This window comes from Crocuta crocuta, unplaced genomic scaffold, assembly GCF_008692635.1.
Source record: "Crocuta crocuta isolate KB4526 unplaced genomic scaffold, BGI_CrCroc_1.0 scaffold149, whole genome shotgun sequence".
Lineage (NCBI taxonomy): Eukaryota > Metazoa > Chordata > Mammalia > Carnivora > Hyaenidae > Crocuta > Crocuta crocuta.
Genome location: NW_027551561.1, coordinates 2044422 through 2058650, shown reverse-complemented (window position 1 = coordinate 2058650; position 14229 = coordinate 2044422). Strand labels below are relative to the sequence as shown.

The 14229-nt window shown below is 51.1% G+C and overlaps 1 protein-coding gene across 2 annotated transcripts in view; it reads right to left on the bottom strand.

Annotated features, from left to right (window-relative positions):
- The window catches only part of SLC43A2 (solute carrier family 43 member 2), a 38300-nt gene that overhangs the window by 8264 nt on the left and 15807 nt on the right, over positions 1-14229 (bottom strand). For both annotated transcript variants that reach the window (XM_077749732.1, XM_077749733.1), the window contains exons 6-9: positions 4641-4733; positions 3155-3288; positions 2868-3070; positions 2278-2424 (exon numbers count right to left, since the gene is read on the bottom strand). In XM_077749732.1, coding sequence (XP_077605858.1) covers positions 2278-2424; positions 2868-3070; positions 3155-3288; positions 4641-4733 — 577 coding nt within the window. The remainder of the gene's footprint in view (positions 1-2277; positions 2425-2867; positions 3071-3154; positions 3289-4640; positions 4734-14229) is intronic.

Sequence of the window (14229 nt, the reverse complement as noted above, 5' to 3'; positions counted from 1 at the left end):
GCGTCTGTTGGTTTCCGGCCTGCTGCGGCCTCAGTCACGTGCAGCTGGGGACTGTCACAGGCAGGCTGGTAAATCAGGGCTGCCATGCTTGCCGGGGACCAGGAGGGGGAAGTGGCGTGGGTGCCGAAGACCCAGCAAACTGGGGCCCCTCGTGTACACGGCTCTGTCATACCTCCTACTGCTCTCAGGCAGGGAGAGGGCAAAGAACCTGCCCCGACCCCCAGGCAAACACTGACACCATGGGTCTCCCTCAGACAGCCAGAGCTGTTCCCTTCTATTCCACCAGCTCCCCGATCCTGAAGGTGCCCCTCTGGGGACAGCCGGGGCTGTGGGTGTCGGGAACGACAGCTCACAGGAGCAGAATGGGAAAACCGGTGTCCGTCAGCTATAGACTGAACCTCCTGGCCCAACTTCCTCTACTTCTTAAAGCTGACTTTTTGAATGTGGGAAACAGTTGGGAAAAAAATGCCTGTCAAGCAGCAAAAGATTTGTCAGAGAACTGGAGTGAGAGTCCACGCCTCAGCAGCAGAGAGCTTTGCCTTCTAAGAGCCAGTGGGCCCTCGCTTCACTTCTCGGGGCCTGAGTTTGCAACAGAGGGTGTTTAGACACGATAGATCAGCTTTCCCCAAAGTGTGGTCCACGGATTCTAATGAGCGTTACACCATAAAAATGTTCCTGTGGTAGAAATTCGGGGGAGCATCACTGGACAAAACAAAGCTAAATACTTTTTCCTATCGGGCTCTCTCAGGGCCTCTGCTGTGTCAGCGTTCGTCATGAAATTTTGCAAGGGCACATGGTAGCCAGTGTTTCTCCACTTTGCTTCAGCGCGGGACATCCATTCTCACGGTGGGACCAGGCTGTCCGGGTCCCTTTGTCATCTTTCCCTTTGGTTGAGGCTGTTTTGTTTTGTTTTTAAGTTTATTTTTGGGAGAGAGACAGACACAGAGACAGAGTGTGAGCAGGGGAGGGGCAAAGAGAGAGGGAGACATAGAATCTGAAGCAGGCTCCAGGCTCTGAGCTGTCAGCACAGAGCCTGACGCGGGGCTGGAACTCATGAGCCGTGAGATCATGACCTGAGCCGAAAAGGACGCTCAACCAACTGAGCCACCCAGGTGCCCCTTTTTCTCTTTCTTTCTTTTTTTTAAGTGTTTATTTATTTAAGAGAGAGAGAGAGGGGGGAGAGAGAAAACTAAGCAGGTTCCTCGCTGACTCATCCCCTTTAAAAACTGTATTTCAGGAGTGCCTGAGTGGCTCAGTCAGTTCAGCGTCCAACTCTTGTTTTCAGCTCAGCTCATGATCCCATAGTCATGGGATGGAGCCCTGCATTGGGCTCTGAGATGGGCGTGGAGCCCTTTCAATTCTCTCTCTCCCTCTCCGGCCCCTCCCCCACTTGTATGAACAAACTCTCTGTCAAAAAATAAAAAAATAATAAATATAAAACACACCAAAACCCCTATATTTGGTTCCTTGCAATCCCTAGTGTAAATACCCCTAGAGAAAAACAATTAAACCAACAAACAGTTGCACACCATTGAGAATGCCAATAAAAAGGATTTACCGACTGTGTTTGTCCCGCTCAGGGATGACTAACGCTGACTCAGCTCAGGCCCTGAGGAAGTACTGATTTTCTTTGTAGAATCAAAACCTCTAATCAGCTGAAGACCTTCTGAGCGGTTTTAGAAAAGTGGTGTGTGGGTTTATCAGCGCTGTTTACCAAACTTGACAAGTCTCAACTGGCTCACACCCACAAGGAAGCCTTGCCTCCCAGTCCTGGGTGCGCATCCCGAGATATCCAGCTGCGGGGGGGGCGGGGGGGACACCCCCCCCCGCCCCTGCGCACACAGCCTGTCCGTGGCCAAGCCTGCGGTTTCCCAGGGTGGGGAGATCCTTGGCAATGGGGCTGCCTGCCTGTCTCTCAGCAGGCTCTCAGGTGGAGCACTCCATGGGGCACCGTGTTTTCAGTTACGCACAGGCTTGCAGAAGGTCCCCCTGAGGCAATGGAAAGCATACGCCTCACACCCTGAACACCTGTAATTATTTTAGTCCCCCTCCCCCGCCTCTAAACCGGGAAATTCTAATGGCAACGGGAGAGAGCAGTGGGGGCCGGCTGGGGTGACATGGCTCTCGAGGGCAGGGAATCCTTCGAGGCCTGCCATTTCCTGGCCTACTACCTACTACCTCCCTGGTGGTGGGCTTAACCTCTGGCGGGCAGGAGGGAGCACGGATGGCGGGGTGCCCTCCTACGGGGACACGCGTCGAGGTCCGGGGGCCACCTACCTACATCCTGGTCGCCGCTGACCAGGAACTTGAGGATGTTGTTCATGGCGCCCATGTAGAAGATGAGCCGCAGCTGGGTGATGCACATAGTGACCAGGCTGAGCAGCAGGATGGGGCTGAACACGCTGTGCATAAAGGAGGGGGCCGCTGCGGGGACAAGACCGGGGTGCTCTGGAGGACCAATGGCCGTACCCCCGTGCCCGCAGCCTACCCACTACCCAGGGGCTGGCCATACATAAGGGGGGCCTGATTTGCTGACCAGATCACCCCGTGCCGGATGAGGGATGGGCCTGGGCAAGGAAAAATGTGTGGGTGCTGGACCTGGGTCACCCAGGTGTGTGAAAGGAGTTGGAAGACTCCCTTCTCCAGCCTGGGCCTTAGCGCACTCATCTGTAAGCCCGTTTGCAGGGTGCTGCTTGCCCTCTGGGGATCAAGTGGGAGTGAAGTGAGACGGCACCCGTGAAGCCCTCAGGAGCTGCTGGGCCTGGGAAGGAGCCTAGGGCTTCCGGGTTGGGCTGGCTGCCTCCTCCCCATTGCTGAGGTGCAGGTATGGATGCGGGCCTGGCAGGTGAGGGCTGTGAGGTGGGTACCTGCAGTGTCTGGCTTGCACTTCACCTCCAGGTCAATGGTGGACAGACAGAGCTTGTGGCCCTCCTGTAGTGCTGCCTGCTCCTTGCTGCTCCTCATGGAGCTGCCCACGCTGAGGCGGCGCCCCACCGTGGTCACCTGCTTGTAGAACTGCTTCCCTGTGATCTTGTGGTCAAAGCCCAGCCAGCTGAACTTGATCTTCACCCTGGAGGTCACAGGAGAGTGTCCATTGGTGCTGCCCAGGACCCTGGCCAGGGTGGGGTTAGGGGCAGACGGCACACCCACTTACGAGTAGTCCATGTCCTCCGGCCCTGGGAAAGGCTCCAGGGGCCAGTTAAAGAAGCAGTTGAGGAAAACCAACCCGGAGCAGCCGGCCCAGACCACGAGAATGATGATGAAGGAGGCGCCGAAGTCGTAGATGACCTGACAGGCACAATGGGGTAGGCGCAGGGCCAGGGGCAGAGTTAGCAGAAGGCAGGCAGGGCAGGTGGCGGGCAGGGGGCATCTGACAGCCCTGCTCTTCCTGTGCCGAGCTGCACCCTGCCAGCCTTGGTGTCCGGTCGTCCCAATAATCTCAGCTTGCCCCGGCACATTGTTAACTCCCTGTGCCTCCAACTTGGACCACGTGTCACCTCGTTGGAGAGGCCTTCCCTGACTGCCTCCATCGCTGTCACCTCACAAGTTCACAGAGAACAGCCCTGGCTGAGATCACTGACTTCTTGATCACTTTCCTAGTCCGTTACTAGTCCAGCTCCTTGGGAACGCGAACCTGCTGGCCTTGTTCACGGACGTGCCTTCAAGGATGCACATGGCAGGTGCCCCCAAATACCCAAGGAGGAGATGGATGTCTCCCTTTGCCCCTCTGTGAAATGGGCGTCACACTGGCACGTACCCTCAGGGGCTGCGGGTGTGATCCCCAGAGTGCTCAGTACAGGGCCTGGCGGGTGGGAAGCCTGCTGAGCAAGCGTATTAGCTGTCGTTGTCACTGTTACCATTTATTTCCAGCACAAGAGTCACCAGTGTCCTGGCAGACAGCTGCCCAGCTCCCCAGGGAGGGGACCAGCAGTTAGACAGCAAGGAGAGCGGGAGAGGTGGAGGAGGAACTTGTGGACCCCCCAACGCTCCAGAGTGTGAGGACTCCTAGAGGCCGCAGGATGGCTGGCTCCACACCCTCCAGGGCCCCTGACTCCCAGGAGGCCAGCGCTCCTGTCCATGGCCTCCCCGCCATGTACCACGGGAAAGGGGATTTGATTTGGTGCTGAGACCAGACGTGGGACAAGCCCCTCCTGAAGCCTTCGCAGGGGCAACAGTATCTGGAGTGGGTGCTGGGGCTGACGGGCTGTGAGGTGTTTGCTTCCTCCTGACCCTGCGTGACTTCCACGGGCTCAGAATCCTGCCTGGGAGGGAAACAGCTGAACCAACTTAGCCAAGAGCATTGCTCTGGCTAATGAGTAACAGCCCAGCAACAACAGACCGGGGGCGGGGTGACCGGGGACGAACTCACCCATCCCTCTTCTCTATCCCAGCCCAGAAACGCAAAGGCGGCCTGCGGAATACCCTGTGTGATATGCTTGAACTTTCCGTCTCCCATGGCGCAGTGGTTTTCTTTTCTTACTCTTGTGATGCCCAGGTGCATCCTCCCAGGTGTGGGTGGTGGGGAGGGGCGAGCCCCAGAACTCACAACTACTTCCCTCTTCAGAGGGGGCTGAAGGAACCAAGGGAGAGGGCTCTGCTCAGACAGTAGGACAAGAAGGTGAGGCTGGCCACACCCTCACCTTGATTCCCGGGAAGGTGACTGCTGAGGAGGCATAGGATCCAATCATCAAGGCAATAAATGTGGACCGAAGGTCGCCAAACATGTTGGGTAGCTGAAAGACAAGAAGCAAGGGAGCCCGCTGAGAGAATGGGCAGCGGACTTGTGGGGGAGGCGTGGGGGAGGGAATCGAGGTATCCTCAGTTTCCATCTCTTATCTGCTCTCCTTCCTGTGTCATTGAGGGAGTGCGAGGAGTGGGTAATTACGGCTCATTGGAAGCCTTTCATCCGGGACTTAGTCTGATAAGGGGAGGGGAGATTAATGCAGAACTCCGAGTCTGGGTCGGACTCTGAGCTGCTGGACTTCCGGGCTGGTGAGTGTCCCTCCTCTTTGCTCAGGCACATACCAGGGGCCTTCCTGTCTTTGCAGGATTACAGTGAGGTGCCAGTGAGCAAAGTCGGGAGCCTCAGGCATCCCTCAAAGGGAGCAAGCCTGTTAAAAATAAGAATCTATTTGGGGATGAGAGTGTCACTGTATACATAAAAATATCAGCGTCCCAGAAGGACCAGATGTCAGCAAAAGCTGCTTTCGGTTCTAAGACAGTAGGCTTCTGGAAGGTGCCAATCAGAATTCTACAGTTCCCTCAGGGCTGACAGGAGAGCTAGGCTAGCCTTGGGATTCCTACTTCTGAGTTTCTAAGTGCAAGGAAGGCTCTCCCTCTCCCCCTCACATTTTACCCCAGTGATGGGCACTGCAGAAGACCGATGGCAAGAAATACTCAGTCTCTTTTCCCAGCAAGGTCGCTCACACACCTCCCATATCAGCTCATTCTGGGCCTACCCGCCACAACTTCAAAGCTAAGACCCACCCGGCCGGTGAGTCTACCCAAATCCAGGCATGGTAAATGTGACAATATAGTCACAGAGTCACATAGACCTAGGGCAAAGTATATCCTCCCAAACAGCCAGTTTGTATCTCCTCTCCCTTGCCTCCAGAGAGCCCGCACTGCCATGCTGTGAAGAGGCTCTGCCGTTCCATGTGCACAGCGCCCAGGGCATGGAGGAGCACTCTCTGTGTAGCTATGCCAACCTGTTTCACTGAATTCAGGTTGTTCATATGGACCTAATCTATGATCCCCTCTCCCATTTGCCTGGAATCATATTGGGGTTTTCTTAAACACAGAACACTGCCACCTGTGAGCCAATCCATTGTTGCTGAATGCGTGCAGTTTGAACTTGGCCGTCCCTGCCCCTCATCATTTCTGCCTGTTTTGCCCACAATGAAAAATGAGGAAGGGACATCACCAAAATTAAAAGCTTTTGTGCTTCAGAGGGCACCAGCAAGGGACGCTTGGGTGGCTCAGTTGGTTGAACATGCAACTTCGGCTCAGGTCATGATCTCGGTTCGTGGGTTTGAGCCCCGCATTGGGCTCTGTGCTGACAGCTCAGAGCCCAGAGCCTATTTTGGTTCTGTGTCTCCCTCTCTCTCTGCCCCTCCTCTGCTCACACTTTGTCTCTCTATCTCTCTCTCAAAACTAAATAAACATAAAAAAAAAAAAAGGCACCATCAAGAAAGTGAAAAGAACACACAAAGGAGAGAAAATGTCTGCAAATCATACATCTGATAAGGGGCGTGTGTCTATGCATTATGTATATATAAAAGACTCCTACAACTCAATAATAATTTTTAAAAAACCCTGTTTTTTAAATGGGCAAAAGATCTGAACAGACATTTCTCCAAAGATCTACACATGGCCAATAAGCACATGAAAATCCACTCAGTATCATTAATCTTGGGGAAATGCAAGTTGAAACCACAATGAGATATGGCTTCATACCCACCAGGGTGGCTACACAGATAATAACAAATGTTGATGAGATATATGGGAAATCAGAACCCTAATGCCCTGCTGCTGGAAATGTTAAGATGGTGCACAGCCACTTTGGTGTTTTGTTTTGTTTTTTAATGTTTTATTTCTGAGAGAGAGAGAGACAGCGTGAGCAGGGGAGGGTCAGAGAGAGGGAGACACAGAATCCAAAACAGGCTCCATGCGGGGCACGTGGGTGGCTCAGTCGGTTAAGTGTTNCCTGAGCCGAAGTCGGACGCTCAACCGACTGAGCCCCGCAGGCGCCCCGGGACACAGCCACTTTGGATAACAGTCTGGCAGTTCCTCCAGCAGTTAACCACAGAGTTATCATATGACTTAGAAATTTCACTCCTAGGTATATACCCAAGAGAAATGAAAACATATGGACTCACAAAATTGTGGCGGCATTCTTTACAGTAACAAAAAAGGACAAACAACGCCAATGCCCATCAGTGGGTGAATGGACAAACAAGCTGTGGTCTGTTTGTACAATGGAATATTACTGAGCCACAAGAGGAAGTCAGGTACTGATGCACACTACAGCACGGATGCACCTTGAGAACACTGCGAGCTGAAAGAAACAAGTCACAGAAGACCACATATTGTATGATTCCATTTATACGAAATGTCTAGAATGGGCAAGTCCATAGAGACAACAAATAGATTAGTGGTTGCCCAGGGCTGGGGCAGAGGAAGCTGGGAGGGAAAAGGGAGGAAATGCTAATGGGTACAGGGTTTCTATTTGGGGTGATATAATTGATTACGGTGATGGCTGCACAACTCTGAATGTACTAAAAACAACTCAACTGTATACTTTAGGTGAAATGTATGGTATGTGAATTTGTCTCGACATCACTATTAAAAAATAATGAGTAAGAAACGTAAGATGATGTGGGGTCCCAGGATGAAAAAGGAACCTGAATGAATCTATCACTTCTGGCCAATTAGCCATGTTACGGCAGCGGGCCAGGGCAGCCATCCGGACTCCGCAAAGAATCCCAAGGACACAAAGAGCTCTTCTTCCAGCCCTCATGCAGAGTGGCCCCTCTGTCCACTCAGGCTTCTCAGACAGGACCAGAGAAGGAGAGAAAGCATACAGAAATTCCCCCCAGCTGGACACAGAGGCAATGTGACACGCTCACGTGCGCCCGGGAACACCTAGGTGAGTACTGAAGGTGCCTAATCCTACTGTGCATACCTGCTTCCCGGGTATGCCGCGGTTCAGAGGACACGCCTCCGCTCCTGAGCTCACATATCCGGGCTGCTCTGTGTGGCCTCACCTAGCAAGGCAGCCTTGCAGGCGAGGCCTTTCTGGGGTCACATCCACCCCCGGGAGAATCCACAGACTTGTTCTGCTTATATGGAAGGAACTGTTCCAACCTCAGTCGCCACTCCAGCCAGGGGAAATAAAGGAAGAAAGGGATCAAAGAGGGCTTGGAACTGAACCAGAAGAGCGCATGGAGGCCAAGCGCCCGGTACAGGGAAGGCTACTTGATGTAAGTCAAGCCAGAAAGCCGCTCTTGTTGCCGTAGTCACCTTTGAGCACACAAAGGTGTCTCCCAACTTTTCAAATGGGCTGGGAATACTCTAAAAAAGGAGACAGCTTGCTAGCCAGCCCTTGGCCTTCTGTCTTCTTAAGCTCAAGTTTGCCTTAACCCTAACCTAGGCTAGAGACCCACAGAACAATGGACTTGGGGCTAGCACACAACCTGGCCTGATCTTCCGGAATCTTCTCCTCAGAACCAGATCCAGGACAGGGAAGAACAGGAAGCTGAGGAAGAGGACTGACCTCCCATCTGCCCGTGGATGAGGCCCTTGTCGCCATACCAAGACAAGGGCAGTAGCCTTTTAGCTGCTCTCCTTCTCGCTGCCTAGAACACTCTTAGCAACACCAAGAAAATTTGCCCCAACACGTTACTTTGGTCAGCAGAGCAATTCCTAGGGGAGTAGAGCCTCAGATCAAACCACACTATACAGTCTTTCCACCAACACCTATATCCTGTATTTTATTTAATTTATTTTTTTAATGTTTGTTTATTTTTTGAGCGAGAGAGACAGAGCATGAACAGGGGAGGGGCAGAGAGAGAGGGAGGCACAGAATCCGAAGCAGGCTCCAGGCTCTGAACTAGCTGTTAGCACAGAGCACGATGCGGGGCTTGAACTCACAAGCTATGAAATCATGACCTGAGCCCAAGACAGAAGCTCAGTCGACTGAGACACCCAGGTGCCCCTTTATCCTGTGTTTTAAATTAGGATTATTTTTTTCTGATTAGAAAAGCAATTGTAAAACATTTGGAACAAAGTATACATAGAAAGGGGCACCTGAGTGGCCCAGTCGGTTAAGCATCTGACTTTGGCTCAGGTCATGATCTCACGGTTCGTGGGTTTGAGCCCCGTGTTGGGCTCTGTGCTGACAGCTAGCTCAGAGCCTGGAGCCTGCTTCGGATTCTGTGTCTCCCTCTCTCTCTGACCCTCCCCTGCTCATGCTGTCTCTCTCTCTCTCAGAAATAAATAAAACATTAAAAAAAAAGTATACATACAGAAAGAATAAAATACAAATCCCCCTGATATAATCATGTTAGTATTTTTAATGTGTTTCCCATTAATCTTTTTCCTATAAATATTGGTAACTTTTAAACAAAACTGGGATCATATGCTACATGTCATTTTACAATTTTTCCCTTTTACTTGACATAGTTTCCTTTTTTCTTTCTTTTAAAAGTTTTTTATTTAAAGTTGTTTTTTACTATTATTATTTTTAAAAATTTTAAGTAATCTCTATACCCAACATGGGGCTCGAACTCACGACCCTGAGATCAAAAATTGCATGCTCCAGTGACTGAGCCAGCCAGGCATCCCTATAAATGTTTTCTAACTTAGTATTCACTTTCAACATAATTTGTAATGACTGTCTGGTATTTCCTTATCTGGATGGCCTATAATTTATGCAAGCATTTCTCTGATGTTGAAACTCAAGTCTTTTTAATTAACATTCTTAAAGATAAGCCTATGCGCACATAGCTATTATTCCCTTGAGGTAAATTCCCAAAAATAGAATCAGTAGGCAAAAGGGAATACACATTCTTAAGCTTTTGTGAGAACCTGTGCCAAACACCTTCCAGAAAACTTACACCAATTGGTAACTCCCACTAGCAGCACTGTAGGGTGTCTATTTCACCGCATCCACTCCAACATTTCAAGTTATCATTATTTTTATTATTTGCCACTTTACCAACATCCTTGTTTTAAAATCCACTTCTTTGTGTATATGGATGAAATGAATCAATGATTGATATTTGCCTCAAAACAGTCTGGATGGTGGGTGGAGACAGGAACAAAGCAAGGCTGGTTGTGAGTTGGTAATTGTTGAAGTTGCAAGATGGGCATATGGGATCATTATACTATTCTAATACCGTGTATATATTTAAAAATTTCCATGACTAAAAAACGAAATTAAAACATTTGCATTTACTGATTACTAAGGACTCTGAACATTTTCTACAATTTTTAAAATCAGTCATTTATATTGCTCATTTGTCCTTTTCTCCTATGAGGATGTTAATCTTTTCATATTGATTTCTTATAGGCTCTTCATGTATTAACGACAGTTACAGTTTGTCCATATAGTACAGGTGTATTTTCCTAGTTTGTCATTTAACTTCAAAGTTAATTTAAGTTCTTAGTTCATGGTGTTCTTTTGACCAACACAAGTATTTAAATAGGTAGTCAAAGTGTATGTCAGCTCTTAGGGCCTACCTAGCATTTATGTCAGATGAAATTGCTCTGAAAAAAAACATCAAGGGTGACCTTGGCCAATGAAACCCAGTGTATAAACATCCTGGCAACAGTCAGTGTGTGGTCACAAAAGAATAGCAAGCACAGGAGAAGAGAGGGTTTCCCTAAGGATGTTAATTATTCTTTAAATGTTAATACTAATTGTGTTTTTCCTTTAAGCCACTTCCTTCCCTTCCTCCTAAAGCTGTCATGCCTGCCAGGAGATTTCCCCCATTTGCTATGTCCAGGAGCAGATTGATTAAAGGATTTTTCTTAGTATGAAGTACTAATATACAATAATATGGCATAATTATATTAGTACAATAGCATATAATAATATAGTAGCATCATAATAGCAACTATTTTTAATACCTACTGTAGGTATTATCTTACAAACCCTCAAAACAATCTTCCAAGGTAAGTGTCACTTTTTACTCTCACTTATGGGGTATACAACTCTAGGATTAGGAAAGTCGAGGGACACCCTCAAACTGGTAAGTGTCAAATTTGGGATCCAAAGCAGGTCAAGCTTCCGAGCATAGCCACCGGACTACTCTGCCCCTTGGAAATCTGAGTTTGGTTCTCAGGGCAATTACCCTCACCTCTCGGGCTTCTATTTGCTCCTTATTAAGCACTCTGTCTGCTCTCCCCACTAAAGGTTTCTTTTTACATTCCTTTCGATGTTCCCTTTGGACCTACCTGCCGTTTCCCTCCTCTTGACCTCCCCATGGTCCAGGGCCACACCTTCAAGTAGACTTGCACTTGCCCTTGGACTTTCTCCTATTTCATTCTTAGGTCTGTCTCCTCCCACTCTGGTCTCCTCCTCCCTCCCACCCTCTCCCTCCTTCTGCCTCCAAATGACCTCATCTGTACATAACGGCTACTCAGAAGCCCTGATGATGGAGGCATGGCTGAGCGCTGAGCAGAGTGCCCTAGTGCGGGCCTTAAGGGCTGGGCGGAGGGGGAAGAACCAGCTCTTCCGCCAAGTAGGAAGCTGGAGCCAGGCTACAATGACAGACGACACGGGAAAACACTCAGCAGGAGCGGTTTCCTGGTTCTGGAGTCACAACTGCACTCACAGGTGGGGAGCACAGCCCCTCCCCCTCGGCTCTGGGCGCTTCCCACAGCCGCTGCTGCTGTCTCTGCAAGGGCTGGGGCTGGAACGGGCTCTCCAGGCAGAGACCAAGGCCTAGCTTGCTCGGGGTTACCGGTGGTGACTCATTCTCAGCCTCGTGGCTGCACTGTAAACAGGCCCGGGCGGTGTGACCTTCCCAGAGGGGAAAACAGCAGCTGCAGGCGGCCCTCCCCTGGAGTTCTGGCCACCGAATATGGCTTCTGGACAAGAGGACCCAGAGGCCTAGGCTCCACGATGGTGAGGACCGGCTGGCTTCCTTGCAGACCCTCTATAACATGCCTCTCTACTCAGGAGCTCCAAAGACCTTTAGGCCCTGGCTGGCAGGCGGTCCGCATAGCCCCTCGAACTCGCTTTCCAAATCCACGTCCCCCAAGCCCACCAGCTAAGGGTACACCAGGGGCCACTTCCAGAGGTGGCTGGTGTACACGCCCAGAGCTCTGTACAACTTGTATAGGCCGGGATCCAGGTACCAGTCTGGACAAGCAGACTCAGCAAAGCGAGGCTATTTCCTAACCCCAACAACCGGGCAGCTCCAAGCACACACTGCCAGGAAAAGGTCCTTGTGGTCACCTTTCCGCTTTGCTGCTGCAGGGGTGGGGAGGAGAGGCCGCACTCCCGAAACCACCTCGTTTGCCTTCCCAGCCAGGTCCAGCCCTGTCGCTGCCTCCACTACACTTTCTGTTCACCCCTGAACGTGTCACATGGTGAACCAATTCCTAAGGCAGAGCCCTCTGATGGGTGCATTTTTCCCAGGTCGGTGGCGATCAGCTGGGCAGCGGGCTCTCAGGAACCGGGATAGAAACCAAAAGACAGGGGCGCCTGGGTGGCTCAGTCGGTTAAACATCTGACTTCGGCTCAGGCCATGATCTCACGGTTCGTGGGTTCGGGTCCTGCATCGGGCTCTGTGCTGACAGCTCGGAGCCTGGAGCCTGTTGCAGATTCTGTATCTCCCTTTCTCTCTGACTCTCCCCTGCTCACGCTGTCTCTCTCTCTCTGTCTCTCTCTCAGAAATAAATGAAAAACATTAAAACAAACAAACAAACAAACAAACAAAACAAAAGACAGAACTGGCTCCGGGCACTGCAGGGATTTTCTCCTGGTAGAAATGGGTCAGCTGAGCAGGAACGCCGAATTCCCATCCCCCACCAGGGGGCACACGCTTCACTGCTGTGCCTTGATTCCTTTTCCTCCCCTCTCGGTATTTAAAGAGGGATATTTATTCTGTTCTCATCAAACTCTGGTCCCACCTCCCATGGGATCGTTTCTTCCTGAAGTAAAGTCAGACTTCAATGAATCAAACAGGAAGAGCCCATAGAGAAATTTTTCATTAAGGAGCCTGACAACAGTTTGTGACCGTTTTGCCGCAAGGTTTCCAGCTCAGAACCCCGTCCCGCCCGTAGGGACAGGGGGCAGAGTAATGAAGTGGAAAAGATTTGTTCACAATGTCGGTCACATCTGCTCCCATCTCTAAGCAACCCCAGGCCCTGGATCACAGGGTGGTGGCCCAAAGATGCCACCTCAGCCGCCGGCTGGTATTTGCACTCCAGCCAATGAAGCGAGTTAAAGGGTTGTACAAACGCTAGACACTGGGCAAACAGACCAAAGTGTGCTGTCCAGACGTCCAGCGGGAGGGCTGGGGCTCTGCACCTTGGGAAGTACTCTGTTCCCATGGAGTGACCTCCCCTTCCCCTGAGGATGTCACCGTGGGCAGTTTAGGCCCTCTGTTGCGGGGACCTGGGAAAGCCAGTTCTGGTTGTCGGCAGCCCCCCGGAATGGGATTCAGTCTTGCCCTTCTGAGCCTCTACTCTGGAAGGATCACACAGGAGTACAGACCTCTCAGGCGCTATTGATCATCTCGCCCTGGCCTCTGGGGAAAAGGCATTTTGCCTACTTTGGGACCCCCCTCTCCACCAATGAGGTGACAGCTCACAGCCCCTGGTCATGTCTATTTATACCATACAACACAAAAACTTCTTGGAACTCAGAAAGTCCCCAAATCAGCGTTTCCGTGGCAACACATTCCCCCAAATTTCCAGGTTATCACAGAGTTGATTATCCATGGCCCCAAAGAAGTGGTAGGAGACTTGATTTAGGAAGTTCCTAAAGGCAACCCTAAAGAGTCCTTTGTCCCCCAAATTAGAACATGGGTGGGAGACGAAACAGAAAGTGCCACTATGCTGCTAGCCTGGCGTCTCTGGGAGCCGATCCTGGCAGTTCTGCTTTTAAAGATCTGGGCTGTGTCAGAACGAGACTGCGCTCTGCTCAGCAGAAGCCTCGGCCAGCCCTACAACACTGCCCGAGAACTCCGGCTCTGTCCTCACTGGCCTGCTCCTCATCCCCCTTCTGGGCTCTATTCGGGAAAGGAGAGCCACGAAGCCCCTAGCTGAGGCGGCATGGGACCAGAGAATGCCCCCCGAGATCCCTCGGGCCGGGGCAGCGGTGGACGGGGAGGAATGACTCAGAAGTTTCAGGGAGTTGGCCCATGTGCCTAGAAGGGGGCTCAGTAGGGTGGGGGTGTGGGGGTGAGGGCGTCATCTGCCTTCGGACAAGGAATGGTAACTGAGTAGCTTCTTAGCGCCTCAGTCCAAAGGTCGTAAAGTGCCAGGCAGTCCACATTTTAGGTCTTGCAGGCCATACAGTCTCTGTACAACTCCCTCACTCTGCCCCGACAGCACAAAGGCAGCTGCGGACAATAGTAAACAAGTGGGCATAGCTATGTTCCAATAAACACTTTGTTTACAATCCGCACCCCGCACCGTAGAGGCCTCTTTTAGGCAACAGGCTTGAGCAATAGAAACCTGAGTAAGGGCGCGTGGTGACCACTAGGCTGAGTA